This window comes from Cornus florida, unplaced genomic scaffold, assembly GCF_030987335.1.
Source record: "Cornus florida cultivar Cherokee Brave unplaced genomic scaffold, ASM3098733v1 CherokeeBrave_3.0.0_Hap2_Chr09, whole genome shotgun sequence".
Taxonomy (NCBI): domain Eukaryota; kingdom Viridiplantae; phylum Streptophyta; class Magnoliopsida; order Cornales; family Cornaceae; genus Cornus; species Cornus florida.
This window is the reverse complement of record NW_026775579.1, coordinates 26,724,701-26,740,424: the sequence shown is the minus strand read 5'-3', so window position 1 is coordinate 26,740,424 and position 15,724 is coordinate 26,724,701. Positions and strand designations below refer to the sequence as shown.

The 15,724-nt window shown below is 35.2% G+C and overlaps 1 protein-coding gene across 1 annotated transcript; it reads right to left on the bottom strand.

Annotated features, from left to right (window-relative positions):
- Positions 1-14,518: 14,518 nt before the first annotated feature.
- LOC132272429 (uncharacterized) lies at positions 14,519-15,289 on the bottom strand. The gene is made up of 2 exons (XM_059773583.1): positions 14,825-15,289; positions 14,519-14,755 (listed from the first exon to the last, which is right to left on the bottom strand). Exons 1-2 carry the CDS (start codon positions 15,287-15,289, stop codon positions 14,519-14,521), a joined length of 702 nt encoding a protein of 233 aa, XP_059629566.1.
- Between the last annotated feature and the right edge of the window lie 435 nt (positions 15,290-15,724).

Here is a 15,724-nt window from a genome sequence, read left to right as displayed (position 1 = left end):
AAAAAAAAAAAAATTGGAATTTAATTACAAAAGATTACAAAATAGTCCATTAGTCCACCTAAGCTTGTGGAGAGGCGTCGTCCGCCACTTCCTTCCTATAACCAGAAAATAGTAATGAAGGAGTAAGCACAACGGCTCAGTAGGAGGTGCCTAAAACACAAGTCTTAATGACCTCATGAATCCAAACAAAGCATAAAGTACAAGGAACGAGATCATACTATATCGAGGGAAAAAATATAACAACAACAAGGTTAACTAAACCGAATATACACAATGACATGCCAATGAGATGCAATAAGATGTTATTGTTACTCCCCATTTTTAAAACCTTTTCCATTCATTCTTTCTAAACTGCTAATGCAACCCGGCCCATGGAAACCCCATGACACCGCAAGAGAATGATTGACTAACTATTCCTGACCACATGGTAATTCCAAGGTGTCATTTGGGGCCTAGGTAGCTCAACCATGCTAGGGCCATCTCCCTAATTCCCTCTAGGTCACATTAGCGTCATGGACCCTAGACAACTCCTAGGCGCCCAGGTTTTCACAAATCACTTTTCAAAATCTTTCCCAAATCAAATTATTTTCTTTTCAAAACAAATTTCCTATTTCTGGCCCAATGGTAATGCATGAGTGCTTCATGCCTTGCAAATGCCATAAACTTTCATACATTCCAACCTTAACAATATAACATGCTTAATAGAATTTACTAAGGCATTTATCATGCTTTTAAATCACAAATTTAGAAATTTAAATACATAAAGCATGAAATAAGCTCACTTAAACATGCATCTTCTCAACATAGCAACTAACACATAATCACACACATTATACACCGCATAGCAAACATATACATAACATAAGGCTCATATCTCAAGAATTTAGCACAACTCAAACTTGCTTATATATCAAATTTAAAGAGGTAACTCACAAAGATCAAAGAAATAAGCCTTAGGAAATCCCTACCTCAAATATCAAAGAAAAGTCCCAAATTTTTACAAAATTCAAAAATCCTAAGGTGCTCCAAATTGAGCTTTGCTTCAATCAAATTGAAGCTCTCGTCGTGTTCAATAACTTTGCATTCTATGGCAAAGTCCGAATCCAAGTGAAATGATGTGGATCTAGCCTTAAAGTTTAAAAAAGAAAAAGAAAGAAGAAAAGTTACAGAGGGAGAGAATTGGTGCAGTAAGGAGAAGATGAAAAATGGTAAATAGATGACCATATGGTAATATATTATGACCTTAGTCAAAAGTCAATCCCATCCAAATAAAATATCTTCCTTTGCCTCTATTCCATGCTATACATTTATATATCCATCCTGTAATGACCCGGTCATTTTCCTTCTTTTCCATTTTCTCAAATTTTACAGATTTTTTTTTTTTCCGTTGATTTTTCCTTTCCGAGTTCGGGTTTTTTTCACTTTCAGTTGTTTCGAGTACTCGGGAATAGTTTTCAAGACTCTTTCTTTTGGATTGACAGTGCCCTTGAGAGGACTTCATCATTTTCACACTTTCTTTTTTTGACATTTTTCATTTTTTGTCTTTTTCCCGGCTTCAATTTTCTTCGCGTAACCACACTTTTTGTGCTCGGATTTGGTTCCGGCTTTGCATGCATCCATGATATGTGTGTTTTTACTTTTGTAGAAAAGCATGCTAGTTGCTTACTTTTTCGTAAAGGGTATAAATGCATAGTTTCTTCGGAAATATTTTTTATTTTTGGGGTTTTAGTGTAATTAAATAAAGTAATTATTTTTCGTCTTTGGGACTATTTTGTAATTTAATTTGGAAGATATCTTGAAAAAGGACCTTTTTGTAATTTTTGAAAAGTATGAATAATGTCACACTTTCATTGGTCCACTTGTAGGCATCCCATTGGTTCACACTTGAGAACCTTGGATGATGACATGTGGAGGGTGAGGATTCACCAACTTGTTGACCTAGGATAGGTGCACTTGTTGGCTTGGATGGTTGACAAGTGTAGGCTTAAGATTAAGCCTTGCATGGATGCTTCGATTAGTAACAAGTGTAGGCTCCAAAATTTGTCTTACAATTAGTGTGTGTGTGAGGGTAGTGTGTGTGTGCTGGGCCAACAAATATAGTTAGTGGAGGAATACATCTTTTTCCACTAACTAAGTCTTCTTCCTCACTTAAACCCTTAGCCACTATTGAAGGAAACCTTAACCTAGGCTTAAAACATTGGTTTTGATCTTCTTCCACTCACCTTTGACTTAAAAGCTTGGAACACAAAAGTTTTGCCTCACCTTACTCTACAAAACCCTTGAAGGAAATCTTGAATTTCCATTGTTTTCCTTGGATTCAAGAGGAATACTCCTCTTGTGAGGTAGGGGATGATTTATGTTTATAATCTATGTATTTTAAATGTTTTTGTAACTTAGAATAATTTGAATGCATGTCTTTAATATAATTATAAAAATTATTGGTAGTAGTACCTTGCATAAAATTAAGCTAGAGCGTGATATTGTTAAAGGCCATGACTTGATTTATAACTTGTATTAATTAGAAGACATTTAGAGTTGTTTTGAAATCTAGATTAATTAATTAATTAATTTTTATTTGTATGTTCCTTTGATTTAAATTAAGTTTTGACTTGATATATGTAATGGCTATGACATGATCTTTAACATATATTAATCTGAGAATATTTGGAGTTATTTTAAAATCTAGAGATTTAATTATTTTATTTTAATTAAATTCTATTTAATAAGTTCCATTTATTTGATTATGTTTTTAACTTGATATATGCGATGATCTTGACTTGTTCTTTAGCATATATTAATTTAGAATCATTTGGAGTTGTTTTAAGATCTAGAGATTTAATTATTTTAATTTAATTAAATTGTATTTAATTGTTATAATGATGTAATTAAGTTTTTGATTTCATATATGTATTGACCATGATACGATCCTTGACATATAAATATTTGAAGTAATTTGAAGTTGAATTAAATTCTAGAGAAATTAATGAATTAGATTAATTAATTTTTATTTAAAGTGTTCTATTCATTTAAATAATTATTTGACTTGATATATGTAATGGCCATGCTATGACCTTTGATATATATTAATTAGAGAATATTTAGATGAGATTTGAAATCTAAAGATTAATTAATTTCCATTTTTGTTACATTAATGATTTAATTATGTATTTGATGTTGATTGTATGTTTAAATCATGATTTTGGAATTATATTATATTTATGAGATTATGTTTTCAATATTGATAATATTATTGTGGTGTAACGAATCGCACATTTAAGATTCGACATGTAATGTTATTACAAGTGTAACGAATCGCACATTGAAGATTCGATATTTTATATGCCATTGTAGTTGTGGAATTAGCACATGTATTAAGTGTTTTCAAAATTGGTTTGTGCATGGTAGATAGTTTATTACCTAATATATATATGTTGATACATACATTGTTGCACAATTTGTTGATTTTGGAAACTTGGGATGTCGTTTGTTCGAAATGACTAAAGTATGGCTCTGGGCGGGAGATTAGCTATCCCCACACGTGCGCACTAGGGAGGTTATCCATGGGCTAGTAACCCTAAAGTAACCACATTGTCAGTCCGATCCGGCGTGATGTCCAAGTCTTCCACTATTTAATTTCGCATTCAATTTTAAGTTGTTAATTATGAATTATTTGTAGTTTGTTGTTTAATGCGTAAAGGCTCTTTACGATTTTGTATACTAGTGCTTGTATACTTGTATGCCTTGGATTTATCATTTCAATAACTTATGTAGTTGAGATGATCCCTTTGTTCACCTTAGAATATAGACGTTAGGTGGCATGAACCACTTTAGTTGATTTCGAACTTTCGTTTCCAAGTTGATAATATTGAGAAATTATAACTTGTTGTATTGTATTAGGTATCCCAAAATGGTTTAATTTTGCCAATCTTATGATTTATGTGTACGATGTGCTAAAGTAGCTTAAGATAATCCCTTAGTCTCATTTTGGACATAGACACTAGGTGGTATGAACTACATGGATCAATTTATATTAACTTGTAAAACTTATAAAACTTAATTTATATGCATGTTCATTTCCTACGAGTAATGTAAGATACTCACCCCCGTTGAATGCGATTTGTTTCAGCTAAAGAAACACTGTTTTGGGATACATTACATCCCTAAACCACTTTGGTTGCTTGGAATATTTTGGAGTACTTTATTCATGCACTAGTTAGCATGAAACGCCTTACTTTTGGTTTTATATGTTAAAACATATATACTTTGTTTTAAATATGTAATGTGCACATAAGTACACCTTTTGGGATGTATTTGACATGTATGTAATAAGGCCAATGGCCATTTACTTTTAGGTTGCTTTTTAAGTACTTTTGGTTTCTTGTATAATTAAGAAAAATGAAGAAATCGGACACTTTATCATGCTATCTTTTATTTAGGATGTGTAAAGTGTGCATAAGCACACCCTTTAGGTCTCTTTAAATATTCATGAAGTGTGGCCAAAGGCCAAACGATTTTTTGAATGCATCTATTAATTTAATTTTCAAGTTTTTCTTTTAAAAAGTCATTTTAGGCAAATTTGAGGTTTAATAGGTCATTTCACTCTTCGGGCATATATGGGGGCCGTGAACCACTCACGCGCACTTTAAATCACTTATTACGTTTGCGTGCATAATCGTTTTAGCACACAATATCATTTTTGTCAAAATGAACACTTGAAGCAAAATTGCATTTTTAAGTTTTTTGGTAAAAACTGAACAGATGGGCATTTTGGGGATTTCACGTCAAAATTAAAATTTTCTTTTGATATAGAAAGCTAGAAAACTTGATTTTAAAAGAGGTTTCTTCTTTTTGTTTTTCCAAAAAAATTTGTCTAACCCCAAAATTGCTCTCAGTTCTGTTTTTTAGTTGTTGTCAACAACTGTCAAGGCCGCATGCACAACGCGCGCGCACATGGGGGCTGCCTTAGGTGCTCCCTCGGCCGCGACGACACGTAATTTTGTTTTTGCCCTTTCTTCTTTGTTCGGAGTCCAAATCAAGTGATTCTTGAGTTTAATTTTGTTAACTTTTCGTCCTCTATCCAACGGTGTGCTCGGTAGCACTTAAATCTTTTTATAAATGACCATTTTGCCCCTAGGGCAAAACTTGTCCCTTTTTAAAAAGTCGCTTCCGCATTTGTTTTCCTTTTTGGCTTTTTTGACTCATGAGAGGTCACATAGGTGTCTTAGGGATGACGTACATCGCTAGAGACTTTTTCTTTTTCCACTTTCCGTATTCGGGATCCGTTATTGGGTCAATCTTCAGGTCATCAGAGGACGCATTGGCTTGAAAATCAAGGTCGTCACACATGCAACAACACTAAATTAACCACATAGCCACATAAACATGAACTAAATAATGATGTATAAAATGTAATGGCCCTGAAAAATAATTCCCTTGCATGACAAATCCGGTTGTTGGTCCCACCCGAGACCTCCTAGCCTGAAAAACTAAAAAATGCCGAAATAACCAATAATGCATTTCTAAGAGTCCCGAACTTAAAGAAATGCCCAAAATAACTCTCGAAACTCGTCCGGCACACCCCACGGTGCCCGACATGCAAAACGAGGCAATAAAAATAAATAATCTGGAAAATAAAAAAAATCACAGAAAAATGGAAAATATGAAAAATGAGAAATATTACACTATATACATTATGATTAAGATTTAACTCTCTTGAATATAGCATGCTTGATGTGTGATAAAATGACAATATGAAATGAATTATTGTGTTGTAGATTGTAAAAACATGTTTTTATGAAAAGGTTATTTAAATACTTGGTGGCGTGATTAATTGATGAAGATAGCTAAGAGTTTGTTATTGTGTAGTTGAATGTTGAGCATTTATGGAAGCATTGGCATTCATGTATTGGGTAGAAGAAGTGTAGGTGAAGAAGTGATGTGAGAGGGATGAGATTTCAAGTTAAGGAAAGTTTGTGATGGACAAAAGACAATCAGTAATTTTGTTTATGAGATTTTGGTAGCTAGGCCCCAAATGGTGATGTGTGGCGGTCTTACGCTAAAGACAGCTAACCAATAATCCAAATGTTGGACAAGCAGTGGACTTGTGCCATTTGAAGTTTATGGACTTTGATGCGGATATGTCTGAGGGATTTGGGTTGATTGAGATGGTGCAAGTGTGCCTAGAAAGAGGTCATGGGATTGGTTAGGAAGACGTCAAGGCATTAAGCATAAAAAATTAGCATTAATTGCGTTGATAATGGCATAATGGACTTGTGAGTATGAATGTGGTTTTGTCTTAATGTGATTGCTAATGCCATGTATTGATGACTTTATTATTTTCCGAGTGAAAGCATGATCCCTTGCATTGATTTCCTCCTCCTCCTCCTCCTCCTCCTCCTCCTTCTTCTTCTTCTTCTTTTTATTTTTATTTTTTATTTTATGTGTTTGATTATTTGGCTTTAGGAGCCAATCCTTAGGCATAATCTACTGAGCGATGGTGTTGACCCCTTTATCTTAAACATTTTCAGGGTTGGAGGTGACGGAATAGATGATACGCCTCCACATGCTTATGCATTATTAGGAACTTAACTTATATTATATTATGTAATCAAATGCCATTTGTAAAGTTTTGATATAAATTTGTAGTATTTTGTAATCATTTTAATGGCAATGAATGTGACGGCCCTGGTTTTCAAGTTAGTGTGTCCTGTGATGAACCAAAGATTAACCTGATAACGGATCCAGATACGGAAGCAAGAAATAAGACAACAGTTTCCCAAGGCACAACACACCTCTAAGACCCTAAGATAACCTTTCATGAGTCACATAATCCAAAGGAATAAAGCGCGGAAGCAAGAGATCGAAAAAATAACAATTAAGCCCCCAAAGGCAAAAATAGTCATTTCTAAAAATATAGATTCGGGTGCCACCGAGTACACTGCTAGAAAGATAACAAAAAACTAATCAAGATAGACTCAAGAATCGCATGATTCAGAGTCCGGACGAAGGAGAAACGGCAAGATAAAGAAAAATAAGCACTTAAGGCTAAAAGGGTAAACTGGTAATTATCAAGGAATATTCGGGTGCAACCGAGCACACCGTTGGATAGACGACGAAAAATTAGTCAAGTTCAAAAAACAATTCACCTCATTTGGAGTCCGAACAAAGGAGAACAAGCGAAAACAAAAATCGACGTCCAGACGGGACACCATGGGCGCCCACTAGCACCCCCACGAGCATCCTGACAAGCACCCGGACATGCTAAAAAAAAAAAAGGGTTTTCCAGAACTGAGGCATGAAACGGAGCCGAAACGAATTTTTCTGGAAAAACACGAAGAAGAAACCCCCCCTAAAATCGAGTTTTCTACCCAGTTACGTAAAAGAAAACAAAAAACATACTATAAAATCCCCAAAATGCCCCTAGATCAGAATAGGTCAAGAGGGTCAAAAAGCTGTTACATGGGCTTTTCTGAAATCTGCCAGAACAGAGAGCAAACACGGGGCCCTTAACGACATTTTATGGAAAACACGAAGAAAAAACCCCCCCTAAAATTGAGTTTTCTACTCGGCAACACAAAAGAAAATGAGATAAATACACTGTGAAATACCCAGAATGCCCCTAGATCAGAAAAGAGCAAAAACTCAGAAATGCAATTTTGCACCAAGTATGCATTTGACCCTAAATGAATTTCTGGTTGAAACAAAAGTACACACAAGCGTAATAAATGATTTCAAAAGTGTGGGAATGGTCCGCAGCTCCCGAGAAGACCCGATGCAAAACCCAACCCCCCGACGGCCAAAAAAGGCGAAAATGCACATGAAAAGGGAATTTTGAAACTTAAAATTATAAAATGGTTTCAAATTACCGTTTGACCCTTGGCCACACTTCATGCATGATTAATAAGACCCTATGGAAGAATAAAAATGAAATTCTACACCCGATGCAAACATAGTGAAGTAATGACTTGGCATTTTTCAATATTTTCATAATATTTAATGAAATTAAAAATTACATAAGATACAAGATACATGTCATTGGCCTCTGACCTCATCTCATACATTTTAAATACATCGTAAAAGGTGTACTTATGTATACGTTACATATATGGAATCAAAGATACAAGTTTTGATTTATAAGGCTAAAAAAATGACATTTCATGCTAACATTTGCATGAAATGGAAACTTAAAAGCTACAAGTGATCCAAGGAATGATGAACATCATGAACCAAGTCTTTATACCTGAAACAGGTCCCATTCAGTGAGGGGTGAGTATCTTGTGGTACTCGTAGGGAATACTCTATATAACACGACAAGTTTCTTAGATCTTCAAGAGATAACACTTGAAATCTAAAGGTTCCATGCCACCTAGAATCTAAGTCAAGTTACATGTTAGGATCATTCCTAAGTCACAATAGCATAAAGAAACATGAAACGAGATAACTAAGAAAATTAACAAGATTGAGACAATTCAATTAACACGACAAGGATAGGGCATGAAATCAAGAATAATGCATAATATCTATGCAACTAATAAGATAGGAACATTCCATAGAACACGACAAGATTCTTAGAACTTCAAGGAATACACTTGAAATCTAAAGGTTTAAATTAAACAATGTGGATACTCGGATATCGCCAAGATTAGAACCGTACTCCTGGGATCACTTTAGGGTTACTAACCCATGGGTACCTTCCCCTAGTACGCACTCTATTGTAGGGGGCTCTCTATCCCCTGTACTAGAACCAAGTTCTACTCATGTCAATTCTTGATTGATATCGCCGAGTTTCCAAAATCAACAAGTTATGCAAGTCAAGATAGTATCAAGGTACAAGTAATTCATTAAACCACATTCCATGCACAACCAAGATTATGGAAACACACAAGTCATGCCCTCAGTCCTCAACTATAATGGCATGTGAAATGTCAAGAAATCATAGTGTGCATCTATATAGACTACAACTAAGATATATAGCATATGGAATCCATTGATGTAAATATACCACAAGTATAAGAGACATGATTTAATTATTTATTAAACAACACATGAATAATTAAACCATTCTAAGATAATTGTGCAAGTCCATTAACTACATTAATGAAACCAAGATATAAGAGGTCATGATGCATGATAAAAAGGTAAAAGCCCCCTGAAATACAAGTCTAATTCATAAGTTTGACAAGAGTTTAATATTAAAGCATAATTAACTCGATGGAAGCATAAAAGGGGATTTAATCAACTTAAAGGATTAAATTCTCAAGACTACAAGGCAACTCTAAATATTCTACGAACAAGATATGTCAAGGATCATGTTAAGGACAAGTTTAATATCAAGTTACAAGTTCATTCTATACAAGATGCAACCATGTGAATTAAATTCCATACAAAGGAAATAATTAAATATAAGTCTCAAAACTTATCCGATTATTCTCTATTTGGTACACGTGAAAGAACTTGTCAAGGAAATCATGAATACCAAGTTAGAAACTTAATCAAGCCCATGGAACCATTGAATAGATTTTAATTAATTCATTTAATTAAAATCTCTAAATTTTAAAACTCATCCAAATGTTCTCAAATTAGAGTATGTTATAAAACATGTCAAAATTTGATTTAATAGCATAATACAAGAAATTTCCATGCAAGATACAATCCTAATGATTAAACCTTCATACAAGAAAATAATAAAATGAAAGGTTACAAAACCTAATCAAATATTCCCGATTTAATATATGTGAAAGTATATGGCATGCTCATCAACAATATCAAGTCAGAAATCCAATGAAGTGAATAGTACATTTGGAATAAATTAATTAATCTAATTAATTAATTATCTCTAGATTTTAAAACACCTCCGAATACTCTCAAATTCACATATGTTGAAGAGTATGTTAGGGCCTAATATAATATGACATCACATATTGATTTCAAGCTAGATACGGCCACATGAGTTAATTTTCATTCAAGAAAATAATTAAATAAAAGTTTCAATACTTGTCCAAATGCTCTCAATTTAATATATGTCAATGAACATATCAAGTTGTAATTTAATAACATGCCATAATTTTAAACCAAGCTATAACCAACCGGGAGAATTAAATCTCATACAAGAAAATAAATAAATAAAGTTTCTAGATTTAATACAAAGGCATGTGATTAGGTTGTGTAAACATGGAATACACTCAATATAACCAAGATATAAACCTAAGACATCCCCTACCTCAATTTGAGATGAAATCTTAAATCCCCACCAAAAGAAAAGTGCTTCGAATCCGACAATACTCCTAGGTTATGTAGGGGACAACTAAAGCAACAACTTTAACCTTTGATGTACCATGAAAATCCAAATCCGAACTCGAAACTTGAACTTAAAAATGGTCATAAATGGATTCTAATAAGGGGGAAAGGAAGAGCACGTCAAGGCCTACAATAAACGTTAAGGCACGAGACAAATAACAAAGGAAATCAAGTGGAGAAGAAGAAAGAGTGGTGGCAGCCCAAGGGGCTGCCTTGGCTGCTGGCTAAAGAGGGGAAGAAGATGGTGAAAATCTGATTTTTCACTTTAAGTCATTCTATTTATAGTAAAACCCTTAAAGTACCCCGAACGGGCCCCGCCGGGTCCGGAAAAGTGAAATTTGCATAAACACGCTCAAACGATAAAACACCGTGAACGAAAAAGAACCGAAATGAAAAAAAAAAAATGAACAACGAAAAAAATGGCATCGAAATCTGAGTCCCGAGCAGAAAGATATGCCCCAAACAAGTTTGATGCTAACCGGGGCCAAATATCCTAAAACTAGGGAAAACGACTGGAAGGAAATTCTAAGAATACCCGACTCGATGAAATGTGAAAATGAATCCCGTACGAGGATCTAGGCTCGAAATGAGGTATTTTGTAATAACTTTCGTTAATTGCACAATGGCCCCTCCAAATGACCAACTAACCCTGTTGTACGCCTTTACCATATCCTACTTGAGTGCCATAAAACCAGATTCTCCTCTCTTTTTTTTCATTTGAGGACACAGTAAGATATTTTCATGAATGAGGCGTTGAGGAACAAACACACTTTGAGAATTACTTATAAGAAGAGGAATGAGAGGTTTGAGACGATTGGCTAAAGTCTTTGAGTATAATTTGTATGACATTGTTAGAAGATGTTATATTTGGAAAATATTATTATAGGAACCCTTAAATTACTCCTTGACAGAATATTTGATATAAGAATATCATAGGAGAGATTTTAGCCTATAATAGAATATTGATTGGAGTAATTTATGGTATTGATTTTAGCAATCTTCCATTAATGTATTTTCTATATTTATTATCTTTATTCTTTCACCTATAAATAGAGGTTATTATTGTATAAAAAGATTAAGAGAGAATATATTATAAAATGATGTAGCCCTTTGGGCTCTTTGTGTTGTGGATGTAGGCCATAGTGGCTGAACCACGTAATATCCTTGTGTTCTTCATGTTTCATTTCTCTCTTCACTTCTATTTTATGCTTTACAATATGGTATCAGAGCCTAATTTCTCTTCCTAGGTTCGGACCCCTATTTTGGGGCATTCCCTTAGTATATGAAATGTTGCTAAGGGTTCTCGGTTCTATTTGTGACTTATTTGGGCTACTGGTATATTCAATAGCATTGTCTTCATCTTTGTCGTGTCTTTGGTAGTTTTTATTGACCTATTTAGGCTGCTGGTGTGTTCGGTAGCATTGTTCATAACCTTCGCCATGTGTTTAGTGCTATGTGGACTTATTTAGGCTACTGGTGTGTTCGGTAGTATTGTTTTTCGCATTCACTGTGTCTCTAGTAGTTTTATTGTCTTTTTCCAAATCGTTTCTATTTGTGACTTATTTGGGCTACCGGTGTGTTTGGTAGCATTGTCTTCGTCTTTATCGTGTCTCCGACAGTTTTTATTGACTTGTTTGGAATGCTGGTGTGTTCGGTAGCATTGTTTGTAACCTTCGCTATGTGTTCGGTGCTATATGGACTAATTTGGGCTACCGGTGTGTTCGGTAGCATTGTTCTTCGCATTCATCGTGTCTCTAGCAGTTTTATTGTCTTTTTCCAAATCGTTGGAAAATGATCTGTTTCATGATTTGATATGCAAGCTGAGCGTTATTTTCATACACCCTTCAACTTGAGGGGGAGTGTTAGAAGATGTTATATTTAGAAAATATTACCTTAAATTACTTCTTGACAAAATATTTGATATGAGACTATTATAGGGGCAAAAGAACAAAAAACCCCTAAACTATGTCATTGTTGCAAAATGTCCCTCTGAACTATTTTTAGGAGCAAGTTGCCCCCCCCCCCCCCCCCCCCCCGACAACACTTTCCGACTACCCGAGGCTAATTTCCGACCAACAGAGTGACACAATTACTAATTTACCCCTTTACTTATTAATTTATTATAAAAAATATAAAATTCATGAATGTGAAATACCAATAATGCCCTTATATTTTTATTTTATTTTTTTCTTCTTCAGTCTTCCAAGCCGTAGAAGCCGAAGCCAATAAGGCTGCCATCGCCCATAGTAATACCGATGATTTATGCTAAAATAGAGCTTCTTGTGATCAACGGTGGTAGTGAGATCGGATGTAAACCAAATGAATGGAACATGCATTGCCCAATATCATGGTATCCACCACTAAAAAAACAAGCATTTATTACCTTTCTGTATTCTTTTTCAAATTGGCATAGCTCAGTTCTCTTCCTCAAAATTTGAGTCTCAATCTCCTTAAGATTTTGAGTTGTATCCTCATATAACTTTGAACAAAGAGCCTCGATGGTATAACAAGCAATTTTGAAGAAGTTATCTCCTGTAAAAAAAATTAAAGTACAACTCACTTCTCTCCCTTTTTTGAAAGCTTTTTTAACAAATCAAATTGCCCCAGAAATGTGAAGGAAAAATAATAATAAAACATAGGCCTCAAAAGCATCCGAGGTTACAGCCCTGTGTCTGTGTGTTGCAAGAAGCAAAAGAGATTGGCCGTTCTTCAAATTCGATTTCACTCGCTAGATCACCTTCTTCAATTGTCCCTAATATATATATATATATATATATAACATTACATCAATGGGTATTGATTTGCCAGAGCACTCACCGACAATTGCAGAGCGAGTCGCCGACTCTATTCCAATTGCTCGAACTTTGATTGTATTAAAGGTGAAAAGTCGAATGAAAACAGGTTGTATCTTCAAGAAAGGAATCCGCAAGTGTCAACAATTTGCTTATTGTTTCCTTATGCGTGTTAAGTCTGAAAATCATGGTGATCGGCGAAAAAGAAATCCTTGTCTGAGCCGGGGTTATAGTTTCCAGTTACATTTGTTTAAATGAGTGCATCTGCTATTGTATGTAAAGATTATTTACGGTTATAAGCCTTGAAAACTGATATATATATATATATATATATATATATATATATATATGTTTACCACTGCTTACAAAACAATGTCCACCGTTGTTCCTCACTGCCTGCGCGCTGTCCTCTTCACCGCCGAACTAAGCCTCTTCTCGCCGAGTCAAAAAAGACACCCAAGAGACATTATACAGTCCCGCGGGAAGATGATGAAAAAATAAAAATAAAAATATGAGGGCATTATTGGTATTTCACATCCATGAATTTTATAATTTTTATAATAAATTAATAAGTAAGGGTCAAATTAGTAATTGTGTTACTCTGTTGGTCGGAAATTAGCCTCCAGTAGCCGGAAAGTGTTGTCAAGGGGGCAATATGCAACATGTCTATAGTTGGGGGGCACTTGCTCCTAAAAATATTTTAGGGGGCATTTTACAACAATGATATATTATGGGGGGGTTTTTTGTTGTTTTGCCTATCATAGGAGAGATTTTAGCCTCTGATAGAATATTGATTAGAGTGATTTATGATATTGATTTTAGGAATTTTCCTTTCATTTATTTTCCATATATTTTCCATATTTATTAACTCTATTCTTTCACCTATAAATAGAAGTGACTATTATATACAAAGATTAAGATAGAATATATTATAAAGTAATGCAGCCTTTTAGGCTCTTTGTGCTATAAATGTAGGCCCTAGTGGTTGAACTACCGAATATCCTTGTGTTCTTTGTGTTTCATTTCTCTCTTTACTTCTCTTTTATGCTTTACAACAGCCATATTACAGAAGGTAGTTGGCCTGAAATTTAACATGATAGTGGGATGTTTCACCTAGGGTATCAGGACTAAGTTAGTAGCATTGAGACTTAAGGAAAGATTTCCGTCCTGAATAAAAGAATTGAAACCTCGTAACAAATCAAACTTTAAAATCTCCTAGTTGGATTGGAAGAAAAGGGGAGTAAACCCATCAGGCCCAAGAGCCTTATATAGACCAATGCTAGCTAAAGCAATTCGGAGTTCCTCCACGGACCCCTCCCTTAACAGATCATTATTCATCTCTTACATCACCTTTAGATTGATACTATTCCAGAATGTTGAGTCCTCCTGGTCCGAAAAAGACAAAAAAAGATTATGAAAGTAATCTTCAGCTACTTTGCGAATGTCATCTTTGGAATCACACCAATTGCCCCCAGAATCCTCCAATCCAATAATCTCATTCTTCCTTCTCCTAATTTGTGTTTTCCCGTGAAGAACTTTGTATTCTTATCACCATGGGCTAGCCAAGCAATTCTAGATTTTTGAAGCCAGAACATCTCCTCCTTACGCCAAGCATTACTTAACTCCTGCTCTAGCCTACAACATTCAGCTCTATCATACCCATCAATCTATTATTTGATAAATTTCAACCTTGCTTCAATAGATTTAATTTTGGTCAAAGGCATTGTTGCATTTACCTCATCTCCAGGCCTTGAGATCATATTAACATCGGCATAATTTGTGTGGGATACCTTGCAGAGGCCAGCACTCGGGGAAGCCCAAGCTTTTTCAATGACCGGTTTGAACTCGTCCTTCTTAACCCACCGAGAATCAAAAAGGAATTCGCATCTAGAGTGAGAGATGGAGTCGTTGAGGCACAACATAATGGCTATATGATCCGACCCATTCACTGAGAGATGATGGAGCATACACCTTGGAAAGGATTGGAACCATTGAGGCGTGCACAAAGCTCTGTCAAGGCGAGCCATGATGAGCTTACCAGAATCTCTCTTATTACGCCATGTAAAGGGGAAGCATTTAAATTGAAGATCCATCAGAGAGCAATCATCAATGAAATGTTTGAATTCCTTAAGCATCCATCCAACTTTAGGCCGTCCTCCTCTTTTCTCATCACGGTGGAGCAAAGCATTAAAATCTCCCATAAGGATCCAACGAGGGCCTAACTAAAACATGAGGCTGTGGATATATCGCCATTGGAGAGCCCGATCCTTCTTTGAGCATGAACCGTAAACCCCTGTGAAATACCAAGGATCATTGCCTCGACCACCTATGATTTTACACGTAATTTGGAATTATGAGAAATCAATGACAGAAATTTGCCATTCCTTTGAAAATAAGAGAACAACTCTGCCTGCCTTCCCAGTAGATGGAACCACAAAAGATTCATACGAACCGAGTAACTTTATAACTTTTTCCACACGATAACCTGCATTTTTTTGTTTCTGACAGAAAAATTAAAGGGGGGAATGGAGGGATACCTCCTCAACTAGAAAACTGTCAGTGGTTCCCCAAACCCTGACAATTCCACACCAAAACCCTCATTGAGGGAGTTGGGGCCATGTAAAGATGGCAACCAC

Coding starts and splice junctions, on each gene's coding strand:
- LOC132272429 (XM_059773583.1), bottom strand. CDS start 15,289: ATGGGAGATTTTAATGCTTTGCTCCACCGTGATGAGAAAAGAGGAGGA. Junction 14,756..14,824: donor TCTCAAGGCCTGGAGATGAG/GTAAATGCAACA, acceptor ATCAAATAATAG/ATTGATGGGTATGATAGAGC.